The sequence below is a fragment of the Gavialis gangeticus genome, unplaced genomic scaffold, assembly GCF_001723915.1.
Source record: "Gavialis gangeticus isolate Ggan-Ray unplaced genomic scaffold, GavGan_comp1, whole genome shotgun sequence".
In the NCBI taxonomy this organism is placed as follows: Eukaryota; Metazoa; Chordata; order Crocodylia; family Gavialidae; genus Gavialis; species Gavialis gangeticus.
In genome coordinates this window covers 213,555,910-213,568,384 of record NW_017729032.1, presented here as the reverse complement: position 1 = coordinate 213,568,384, position 12,475 = coordinate 213,555,910, and the positions used below count along the sequence as shown (strand labels likewise).

The following is a 12,475-nucleotide window of genomic DNA, read 5'->3' as shown; positions in this document are numbered from 1 at the left end:
CCGGTCCACTTCCAGGTTCACCACCAAGCATGCTGGGGGGCCCCCCGTGATCCTGCGGGATGCTCCATCAACCCCAGCATTGCAGCATTCACGAGCTGCGCCTGGTACCTCGAGGTACGTAGAAAAAACATTTAAAGATGTGTCTATGGCTAAATCGCTGATTCTCTGAATCAGCATCAAATCTTCAGATTCGGATTTGGATGAATCAAATTGGGGACAGTGATCTGAATCAACGAATCGAATCGCTGTCCCCCAGATCAGGCCACATCTGAATCCAAATTGAATACGGCCCATTTCGCACACCCCTAGTTGCTGGCTCCTTCTAAGGGATCCCACCTTTTAGAGGAATGTCCTAGGCAACATGTTGCAAGATAACATGGGTGTCCCTCAATTTCACCTGCTGGAGCTTTACTACCAAGATATGAATATTCAGTAATCCAAACAGCAATGGTGAAAACTATCTTGTAATCAGGACCTAGGTTGCAAGTCCCTATTCTAATGAATGGAGTTTCAACTACTAAAGGAAGTCATGAAACCCACAGATATTCAATTACTCCAGATAAGCTCAAGCCTGAAGTGGGGTCATCCAGTCCCAGAATATATTTCAGCATGGTAGCTGGGAGGATTCAAGCTTCCTGGAAATTGGTTTATGGCTCAGAGACTGTATAAACAATTAAACCAGCAAAACAGCAACAATAGTTTAGATCGAATATTCTGGGAGGGTATACTTTCAATTGCACAGATCAGATAGAGCACTTAAGATGTTATGGTATAAAAGGAGAACTGCCATTTTCTTTTCCAATGTTGACAGCATAGGCCTGAAATCTTTCCAGATCAAGCTATTCAGACAATTAGGCTCAAATTTGTTAACCAAAGCAACATTTCAGTAAATAAATTACATGCCAAAATTATTTAGTCAGCTTGATCTTTGCAACTGTTACATTAACTTTTCTAAAAAATTGTGCTACAGCATCTCATGTCTTCAGGGACATTATCATAAATCTAAATTTTTGCTGACATCAACTTTGGCTTTTGTATGACACAGTAATGACCTGGGCATTTAAATATAAATGGTTAAATATGGTATTATTTTGAAGATTTCTTGAACAATTAATTTTCTGGCTAGCATTTCTAATACAAATTTCTAATAGACTTAATAAACTCTCCAAGTCAGGCAAACTTGAACAACATATTTCAATTTTCAATATACGTTAGGTGTTAAGTGGAAGAAACTTAAAATGTTCCCTTTGAAATGAGCAACTTACTGTCCTTCTGGATAATATCTACTAATATGCCAAAAGTATTTTTCTTTGTATATATGTATTGAACTTATAAGTATAAATGTAAAACTAGTATGCTGCACTACAGATAAAAAGATTTACGAGGATACTTACAAACAATCTTGTTTGGCACCATTCCATTATCCATTTGAAGTCTGTCTTCCATGAATGCTATTCCAAGGTTACTGAAGTTATCCACACTTGCTTTGGCAATTAATTTATATGTTTCCCCAGATTTATAAGCCAAAGGTGAACAATAGTCTGACCACTTCACAATCTAAGAATATATATTAAGAAAAAAAGTCTAGTTGTAATTTCCGGATCTAGAGGAACTTAACCAATATTTACAATATTATATACATAGGCATTTCTAGGACAGAAAAAGGGGCATGTGCACATGTATGTGTGTATATGTTACACGTATATATAGAATGTCCTTATATACAAGGGAGAAAAATATATATTATATAAAGGGAGAGGATACATACACACACACACACACACACACACACACACAAATATACACACACACACACACACTCACACACATGTGATTCCATATATACAGTTGACATTGCTGTCCTGGAAATTTACAATCTTAAACCAAAACAATGAGAAGTGAAGCTATTATGTTTATGTTCCCATGTTGGCAAAGTCAGCATAAACAGAACACAGCACATCCTCAGAATCTCTTTAAAAAAAAAAACTCGTTTCCCTAAAACCACCATGTCTTTAAAGCAATGACCACTGCAATTAACTCAAGCTTTGAATCCCAGACAGAGAAGCCATTTCCAACATTCAGTGCTACACACAAGTGCATCCCCCACGACTGAGAATTGTGAGTACATAAGCCCAAGAACAACCAAAACAATCCCAAAGAAAACTTATCAAAGGAGGGTCATGTATCAACCGATACCTGGTACAGGACTTGATTTCTATTTAGTCTTGACAGATGTAAACAAAGGCTGAACTGAGTTTTGAGAGCAACAGGTGAGCACAAGTACTTGTTTCTCAGAGATCAAAGTTTTGAAATCTCTGCAGAACACAAGCAAAAAGATTTACTATAGTAAGCAGCATGGAAAGAACTGTGTTCTGCAGCTAAATCTCTTCACTTCCCTTTTCAATTCAGAGCAGCAGCATGTCTTTCAGCTCAAATATGTTAAGAAGAATGCAGAGACAAGCAGCAGAAAGGGTAAGTTAGTCAGAGTCTTACTTTTATATAGCCTTCAAAATCATAAATGGAACACAGCAAACTTCTACAGCAACTTCAATAACCATGATCACTGGGAAGTTGGTAATAGAAGCACTATAAAAGTGATGCTCTTAGACTTCTATCTGAAGAGTATATCAGTTTGCACCAAGCTGTTATTCTAGAGCCAGGAAAACATACTACGGGAATAACTAAAAAGTTTAGAGAGAAGGTTTTTAAAAGTGACAAAAAATAAATCATCAACATTTAATTGTCAAGCCTGATGAAAAATCTGTATCTTCTCAAGAAGACCAGGGCAGGAACACAAAAATAAATTCAGCCATACAGATAGATAAAAAATATTTTAACATAAGTCTATAGTATGCTAAGAATTTCAAATACACAGACTATTTGTGAGATTAAGTTAACCTTCGCAGCAGAGCCTTTTTAAATACTGGCAGACAAATGAACTCCCTACAGAATACTACAAATATTTTGAAACTATTGTCACCAGAGTGTTTTGGTACAGTTTTCCCTTTTTCCACTAAACACAACAGACAATTAAAATGTCTTTTTAACACCATATTTTAATAATCCGAAAAGTAATTAATTCTTGGAAAAATGTCTATTTTAATTGCCACTACCTCAGCAAATACTCAAAAAAAATTTAGCATTATTATTTCTTAATTTATTATATTACTTTAATGTAATCCACTAATGAAGGAAGACAGCGTCAGATACAGAGCCTCAGGTTTATTTGCAGTTCCTGAGTAAATGAAGTCTAATGTTGTGCTAGAGCACCATTTCCCAACTTTTTCTGCCCCACGGCACACTTACCCAGCCTTCTCTGCCCCTCAGCACACCAGCCGAATGCAGGGGGCACGGTTGCAAGCAGCCAAATGCTGAGCCAAGGTGGAGGGGGAAGAGGGGGGGCTGAACACTGAAGGGGGGCGGTTGGCAAGCGGCCAAACGGAGAGCAGGGGAGGGGGGGTATGGGCACAGGGCTGGCCGAGGCACAGTGACAGCACGGGCGGCGGTGGCATTACTGCCTGTAGTCACACATCCTTGGGACCCACCGCCCCCAAGATTCCATGGCACACCTGGACGTGGCTGACAGCACACCAGTTGGGAAACACTGTGCTAGAGTTTAGATGTGCATGACAAAGTTGGAGGGCTCAGATTTTAACTGACTTGGTAAGAAAACAGCCCCAAAATTGTTAAAGAGACTCAACCAGGCAGTTGAACTAAGACTACTTACTTATAATTGCTACATTTTAAAAAGAGGTCTTAAACATAGCTAAAATATTGGATAATTTCATTCCAATCATAAGTCAGTCAAAATATATATTATTGAATTAGAGAAAGGGGTATCTGGGTGAAGTTCAAGTGCTTATTTTATAAAAAAGGTTGAGTTAAATGATTAAATGGTCCTTTTGGGCACTAAACTGTTAACTTATGAACTGTAAGTAAATTAGTGAAATTAGGAAACAATTTTCAGCTATTTGATTTATGTGGGTGTGCGCATACATGCACATTCATGTGCATGTACACACACACACACACACACATAAATAAAATCATAAATACATATTTCTACCTCATCTGAATGAGCAGAAGAGTTTATAAAAGCAAATATCCAGAAGGGAGGCTGAAATTGTCCTAGATTCATATGAAACTGTGATAAAATGTGGATAACTATTGTTTATGCATATATAGCTTAGAGGTTTTATGCAACCAATAATTCAGATGTCAGAATATTCTTATTCAGCCAATGTTTTTGAAAATACAGCATGCATCAACCATGATAATAAAGAAGACATTTGTTTTATATAGAAGTGCACCAATACATTGGTCTATATCACATCAGCACCGATAAAAGGAAAATTGACATTATTGGCAATCAGCTTTTTTGTCTGATATGGCTGATAGTGCTGCCAATAAATGATGTCTGAACGCACACAGCAGCAGCACTCATGCAGCCAGCCCAGGAGCTTGGAGAGCATAATCCAGCTGGTAAGTCTGTCGAGGTGAAGGAGCATAGGGGAGGGAAGGGGTGTAGGGGGGGCAGATCAAGGGACCCCATTTTGAGGGAGGGAGTGGGGCTGGGGCAGGGGCAGGCACTGCCCAGCTGGGGCAGGGTGCAGGAAAGAGCTGCGGGGAGTTGGGGGTAGCTCCTGCTGGTGCATGCACCCCTGGGGCAGATATAGGGAACATTAGCCTCCCAGATCTGTGCACAGAGCAAGGATGGACTGCAGACTGGAGTCAGGGGATGTACTAGACTGTACCTGGTGGGGTTGGTGGGCTGGGGGTGTGCTCAGGGCAGGTGGCAGCAGTGCTGGGGAGGTCTACAGGGGAACCCACCTCATAGGCCCAGTTCCAGCACCACCACCACCCGTCATAAGTGCAGCCCCAGCCCAACCCCCACACCAGAAAGAGCCTAGTGCAGCCCCTGGTCCCAGCCTGCAGCAGCAGCTTACCCTTGCCCCACACACAGATGCAGGGGGGAAATGCCCCCTATGCCTGTTCTGAGGGTACACACAGCAGCAGAAGCTGCCACCCCCCTCCCTCCCCATACCCCCTGGACAAGCTGCTTGCAGCTCTGTCCCGCAAGCCACCCTGGCTGGGCAGCACCTACCCCTGCCCCAGCCATACACCCTCAATCACCATGGGGGCTTCAATCTGCCTCCCCCCCAACCCCAACAGACCTACCAGCTGGATGCTGCTCTGCAAGCTGCTGGGCTGCATATCAGCAATCGGATCAGTATCAGCCGATATGGCTCATTAATAATCGGCCATTGGTGCTGGCCCAAAAAATCTTCAGTGGTGTACCCCTAGTTTTATATTTGTCTCCTACTTAAAATTGCCTATTGTAATAAAACAGATCTGTTATGAAGATTGTGTTATTACTATATATTCCAGTTTTTAATCCATGAAGGACCTCAAGAACATTTTCAAATATTGAAAATTTAATTTTAACACCCTTTGTGAGATAGATAAATTGAAGTCTGCTGCTCATTTTACAGGAAGATGAACCTGATTTGGACCTCATTTCAGTACTAATTTTAATTAGCTTATTCAGACACTCAGAAGTTAAACACCTTGCTGAATCAGCATCTTTAAGAAATGCCAAACCCTAGAGTTCATTTACTTCAGCTACTTTTGCAGTTGTTCAGTACATTTGAAAAAAAAGTAGGCCCTGAAAATGATTTACTCAAGATCATATTGAAAGGCAAAAAAGAATAAAATCTCAAAATCTTGTCATTCCTAACTCTGTGAGTTGACCACAAAATCATCCTTCTTTACTAACCAAACTTGTCAAAGAGACGCACAGAAAGGCAAACAGGTTCTACCCAGAATATACCAAAAATGGAGACCACTGATAACAGAAGGTAGGGATGCTCACTCAGTATGGCAGAAGAGAGTCTTCTACAGGAATAATGAAGTACAACCTTCCTAAGTTTAACAAGCTAATATAAATCAATGCCCAGCCTATTTCTCTTCCTATTTCACAAATCCAATTTTCCCTTCACTCACGCAGTAAGAGAACATTGTATTATGCTTCAAGATGCAATCATTGTTCAAGAAGTAGATACAGTAGGAGGTTACAATCTTGATCAAACTTACATCATCTATGTTCCTTATCTCCATTATACAGATATCTACTTTATTAAGCATTAATTTTAATTTCAAAATTTCTTGGACAGTTAATATCAGTACATGAAATTTGTCATAACTACGTTCTTTTAAAGAAATTAACAGTCACTTACCTTTTTTGAAGAGCTAGATATATTCTGTAAATCATCTGTCTGAGCAGAAATACTTTCTGTCACAAATGCAATCTGTTCTGCTTCAACTATTTTATCAGCATAAATAAAGGGAGTTATAAGAAGTAGACTCCATTTGTTTAAGTCATCCAGCGACTGAAACAAACAAGAAAATCATCATCATCTTTTGAGGAAAAAGATGTCAAAAAGCACATTTTAATAATTTATATTTAAATTATCCCCAAGCTGTCTTGGGTGTTCATCAGACAGTCTGATGCAAATAGTCCCAATTACTTCACAACTTCTATGACGAGGAAAAAGTGAAGGTCTAAATAATTAAGCAATATTATGCTGACAGTTAACATAACAACAACAATCAAGACAAAAAGCAGTCTTTCCACTAGTGCAGATCCAAAGTTTATTGAATATTCCTCTACTTAACTTTCCGTTTTGCAAACCTTACTCAAATATCACATAAAGTTGTATTTTAATGCATCTGCATAACTCATGACCTAATTTTATCTTAAATATAAAAAAAAATGAAGGTACAATCCTCAAATTAAAGTAAAATGCTCATGTTTAATCTGAATACATTGTAGAAATAGCTAACAAAGTTATAATTAGACAAATACTGTCAGGTTAAAATGCATGTTAATTTCAAAAAGCAGATGTCAAGCAATACATTCCTTCTGTGACATCCTACTTTTTTTTATAATTTAAAAAAGCATTAAAGTTTAAAAAAATGGAAACAAAATGCATGTCACTGTATGATGTGCTATAAGACTTATAAGTTGGAATGTCAAGATTTTCATGCATTTAAGTTTTCAAAGCATTACAACATTTTCATTGCATTCAATGAGGAAAATAAGTTCAACATTATATAAAAGAGATTCTATTTAGTGTACTACCTCACACAAAAAAAAACAGTATTTGCTTAACAAGAAGTCTTTAATATGGCTATACAGGGAAGGAAACGACAATCCTGTTTATTATTAAGAATACTTAGGAATATTTCTAAATATGAAATTTTAATACAGGCTAATGGGTGTAGGTTGTAGCTGTGTTGGTCTAAGGACAAGATTCTTTGGGTAAATCCAGTATCTTTTATTAAACCAACTCAACTATTTGGAAAAATTCTGCTTAGCAAGGTTTTAGACACAAACACCCACTGTCAAGCTGAAGAAGCATCTGCAGATGGTCTGTGCTCTACTTGGATGGAATGGTAAAGCAGCCAGACACCAGTAGGTATGCAAGCTAATTTAAGCTAATGCAGGCTAATGTAACAGTTACTTATTGATTACACATCATATATGATGTTTATAATCATAATGCCTAGTAAACACACTATTCATATCAACTAAAATATGGAAGACTTCTGAAATTCCAGCGGTAAGGCAGATTCTTTTAGCTCTTATCAAACCAAGCCCTGATTAGTCTTGTATTACAATGCCAACTGTGTGATAGATATTGCCCTATATAACAATGGAAAATATCGAAAATTTGAAACAGTGTTTACTGAAAAAGAAATAGCTCTCTCAGTACCACCAATTGCAGTCATTTTCCAGCTTTAGAAACCTAACCCTCTAATGACTTGGCTAGCTATTTTGATATCACAGTATTTTTACATAATTAACCATATTTTCTTAAGGTCCCTAGTTCTTTTTACCTAAACGTGACAAACAACTTGCAAAAAAACCCAAACCAAACAAAAAAAATCCCCCTTAACATTGTACAGTTTGTTAAGCATACTAGAGTGTTAAATGCCATCATTAGAACATATATGACAGTTAGGATTTTGTGGTAGTTTTAAAGGACTGTTCTAGTCATGATGGTCCTGGAAATATACAACACAAGTATTTTGTGGGCAATGACTTTTATTGGACCAACTGTATATTTGGGAGAGATTTAAACAAGCTTTCAAGCATAAGATACCCTTCCTCAGGTCTCACTTGAAGAAGGGTGCTCTGCAGCTAGTCTAAATCTCTACAAGCTATGCAGCTGGTCCAATAAAAAGTATCACTCAGTAAGGATTCTGTTATCATTCTACCCACAAACTAATTTTAAACTGATTTTTCCTGCTGTTTTAAATTAATGTAAAACATTTAAAACTATACTAAATATATTTTTGGCACTAAACCATATTGGGGCAAACTAAATCAGTGAAACAATTATGAATCTTTATTAATTTCCTATAAGAGCATGTACAGTTCTCAAAAAAAAAAAAAGACTTGAGCATATACATCAATATACATTTAAATGGCAATAACATAACAAAGTCTTGATTTACATAAAAAGCAAGATTAACCAACTAACATAGGATATTTGTAATGGAATATATTGCAAAAATCTTGGAATCATAGAAAAAAAGGACAGGAAAAGACCGAAAGGTCATCTGGTGCAATCCCCCCCTCAAGGCAAGATCATCTTTATTTGAACAATTCCAGACAGGTGTCTGTCTAACCTGGTCTTGAAAACTTTCAAGAATGGCAACTCCATAAATGCTTAAGCACCCTCATAGTGAAAAAAAATCCTACTAATACTGCATCCAACCTAAATGTCCCTAGTTACAAGACGGTTACTTCTTGTCCTGTTCCTTGTGGCCAGAGACAACAATCTGCTATAGGGGTGGGCAAAATGCAGCCCGCGGGCTGAATGCCGCCTGTCAGGCCATTCTATCCGGCTCACGGGGCCCCTAAAAATTTAGAAAATTAATATTTATCTGTCCCTGACTGCCTGCCCTGCAGCCCTCAATGACTTGGCAAAACTCAGTAAGCGGCCCTCTGCCCAAAATAATTGCCCACCCCTGATCTACTACAATCCATCCTTTTTATAACTACCCTTCTTAAAGCATCTGAAGACTGTTATCAAATCCACCGAACTTCTGTACTACACACTAAATAAATCCCATTCTTTGAACATCTTTCCATAAATCACATTTCCAAGACCTCTTATCATTATTATCAGTCTCTGCTGATCTCTTTCTAAATTTCCTATGTCTAAGTTGAAGTGCTGGTGAGACTTCACCAGTGCTAAATGAAGTGAAAGAATCACTTTCACTTGATCTGCATGTGACACTCCTGTTAATACAACCCAGTACAATATTGGCTTCTCCACCCCAATAAGAGCACACTGTTTACTCATACTCAGCCTGTGGTCTACTCAAATCCTCTGGTCCCTTTCTACAATACTGCAGCCTAAACTTATCATATTTGTGTATGTGATTGTTCTGTCCCAAGTACAGGAGTTTGCACTTGTCTTTACTTAATTAATCATTTGATTAATTCATGAGCATTTCTCTGGTTTATCAAAATAATGCTGAATCCTAATCCTAGTCTCCAAAGTGTCTGTAATGCCACATAGCTATATGGACTCCAACAGGTAAGACAGCACTCAGAGAACTGGTGGGCAGGACTCCAAGGGTGAGAAGTTGGAGGGGAAAAGCAGTCCAGAAAAATTGATTGTGCTTTAAGGAGACTATATCAAGGGTAGAAAAGCAAACTATCCCAAGGTGAAACGAGGATAGGAAATGCAGCAAGAGGCCAGTCTAGCAAAATGGCAAATATTTCAGTGAGCTAAAACTCAAAAATGAATTTTACAGAAAGTGGAAACTTGACCACGTTACTAGGGATGAGTATAAGTGTATTGCACAGGTATGAAGGGAGACAAATCAGGTAGGTCAAGGCATGATTTGAGATGCAGCTCAGCTACAGGAGGGTTGGCTGCTAGACCAGAATCCAGAAGTGACTGGCATACTGCGGACAGGCAGCCAAATGCTGCAGACCCAGGCTCCCCACCCTGCTGCCCTCCCTCAAGGGCCTCCACAGCCCAGCAGGCAGGACCTGGCACAGCAAGGCAGAATGGGACTAGATGGGGAAGCTTGTGAAACTCCTGGGAGCTCCACACCACCGTGGAAGGTGCCCCACCCACCCAGCAGCAGCAAAGGGCACAACCCTGCGCCGCCACCTCTGCTGCTGCCGAGCAGGCGGGGGGGCTTTGCCATGGTGGCATGGGGCTCCCAGTAGCAAGAAGCTTTTCCACTTGGCTCTGCTCTGCCCTGACGCACCAGGTCCCACACACTGGGCCATGGAGCCCCCAGGAGGAGGGCAGCAGAGCAGACAGCCCAAGCCTGCAGTGGGCAGCCTGCCCCTGCCCCGTGCACAAATCTGGAGGATACACACTCCTCCTTTCCCCTCCAGGACTGTGCAAAGCAGCAGGGAGCCAGCCCCCCTGATAGAGACATAGTCCTTTTTCTAAGGCATTTACAATCTAGTTGATAAGCATACTTGCCCGGCACACACATCTGGGGAGAAATTCTTCAGACTCAAAAATAACCGGCAACTTTTAAATACATAGGTATAAAAACGTCCTTCTCCTGGGGGCCTTAAACTGTGTCAAATTTCAGCCAAGAAGGCAGCCCTCTGATATATCAAACTTATAAACAGAAAAAAGTTAAAAACAGGAAAAACAATTATCAAAAAAACCCTTATTACTTACCCTATGTGAACAACACTACAAACAGAAAAGTGGTCCTCATTGTTTGTTTACAAACAGAAGAGCATATACATTTCCAAACACCAGGCCAAAGACAGGAAAAGAATAACATCATTAAACCAAATTCTGATCTGTACAATCCAGAGAAATCTCACACAGGACTCCTCCGAATATGCAAGTACAATTCCAATCACCATTAGCTAAACAGAGAATGTAATTTATTAGAATCTGAACCAATTTTCCTTAAACTCTTGTTGCTATAGTTCTTAAACAAAAACAGCCAATCATTAAGGCATCTGTCTATAACCAAGAAAGCAGAAACGCTCTAGCTATGCCAGAGCTCCTCTTTAATAAAGACTGTCCTTGATTGTTGTGGGTTTGACTCTCAATTAAATTTCTGTTATACAAATTCACTGGATATTAAAAGTGATTCCTAACCTAACATATAGTACAGTAATCACAACATCACAGTATCACATCATGCAATTATTAGGTACAAAGATACCAAATTTAATATCCTCCAGCCCACCAGATGTATTTTTATACCTGCAGAGCAAAGGTTGGCAACTCATGGCCCGAAGACCAGATCTGTCAAGTGACTGAATCAGGCCTGCAGATTTGGGACAATCATCAGCAATTCTGTGGCAGGGAGAGTGGCAGTAATATCCCTGTACCCCTGAACAGTTTTTCTGCAGTATTGCCTGCTGCCACCCCACTCCTCCCTACTCTCTTTCACGTTCCTCTCCTGTAGCTGTCTCTTCTCTCATCACCAAATCTGTCACTGGTGGCAGCCGGTGCTAGCAGTCAAGGGGTGGCACCAGCGGAATGCAAGAGCAAGGGAGCAGCTCTTGGCACAGAGCAAGGACAACAGGGACCACCTTTTAGAGCCAGGTACCTTATTTCCGCTCAATGCTCCTTAAAGGTTTCTGACCCCTGTGGCACAGCATGGACAGATTCCACAGATGCCACGCTTTCATTAAAAAATAAGAAGCATCTAGCTGTCAAAATAAAAAAAATAACCTACCAAATTTGAACTGTGCTAAAACCAAGGCGGCGGTCTCTTTTGGAGTCGGCAAATAGCCTTAACCAATAGCTCAAAAGTGTGATCTCACCCAAGTCCCATGAGCATTTCCTGAATGCTCGGTGAACTCTTAAGCCATTTAAGCATCAAGATTAATTCTTTCCTTCCTGCTCATTTTAGAAAATGGAATGAGTCAAGAATGAAAGTAACATGGAAGATTACTGGAATCAACTGAAGACAAACACAGAAGATGAAAGAATACAAAATGGCTTCGGGAATGCTAAAAGAAACAAAGGGGAGAAATAATGCTGATTGTTAAAGGAAGAACACTTTCATACAGGGTGATGCTCATTATGACGAAAGCACTGAAAAAGTAAATGCAACATTTCTACCCTTGACTTTTGTAAAAACCTCCCATTCACGAGTTTCAGCTACAGTTTGGATTGAAAGTAGCATAAAGCCCATAGACTGCAACTAAAAATGAAATACAGACCTCTCCACACAACCAATCTGACTCATTACAGGTGAACCAATAGAGATTTTGGGGGCCAATAACGATAGCTGATTTTTAAGGAGGCATATCGGCTGATACCGATTCAATTTCTGATACAACTGCGTGCAGCTGGTAAGTCTGTTGGGGTGAAAGGGGAGGGCAGGGAGGGCAAATCAACATCCCCCATGGTGAGGGAGGGAGTGGGGCTGGGGAACATGCTGTCCAGCTGGGGGGTGG

General features: G+C 39.8%; 1 protein-coding gene across 2 annotated transcripts in view; it reads right to left on the bottom strand.

Moving 5' to 3' along the window:
- Window positions 1–12,475, bottom strand: part of HLCS (holocarboxylase synthetase) — a 217,204-nt gene that overhangs the window by 191,528 nt on the left and 13,201 nt on the right. The window contains exons 2-3 of one of the 2 annotated variants that reach the window (XM_019524392.1): window positions 6,237–6,389; window positions 1,395–1,557 (exon numbers count right to left, since the gene is read on the bottom strand). In XM_019524392.1, the coding sequence (XP_019379937.1) occupies window positions 1,395–1,446 (52 nt within the window). In that variant the 5' untranslated portion in view covers window positions 1,447–1,557; window positions 6,237–6,389. The remainder of the gene's footprint in view (window positions 1–1,394; window positions 1,558–6,236; window positions 6,390–12,475) is intronic. The other variant, XM_019524393.1, reaches the window with a different exon arrangement.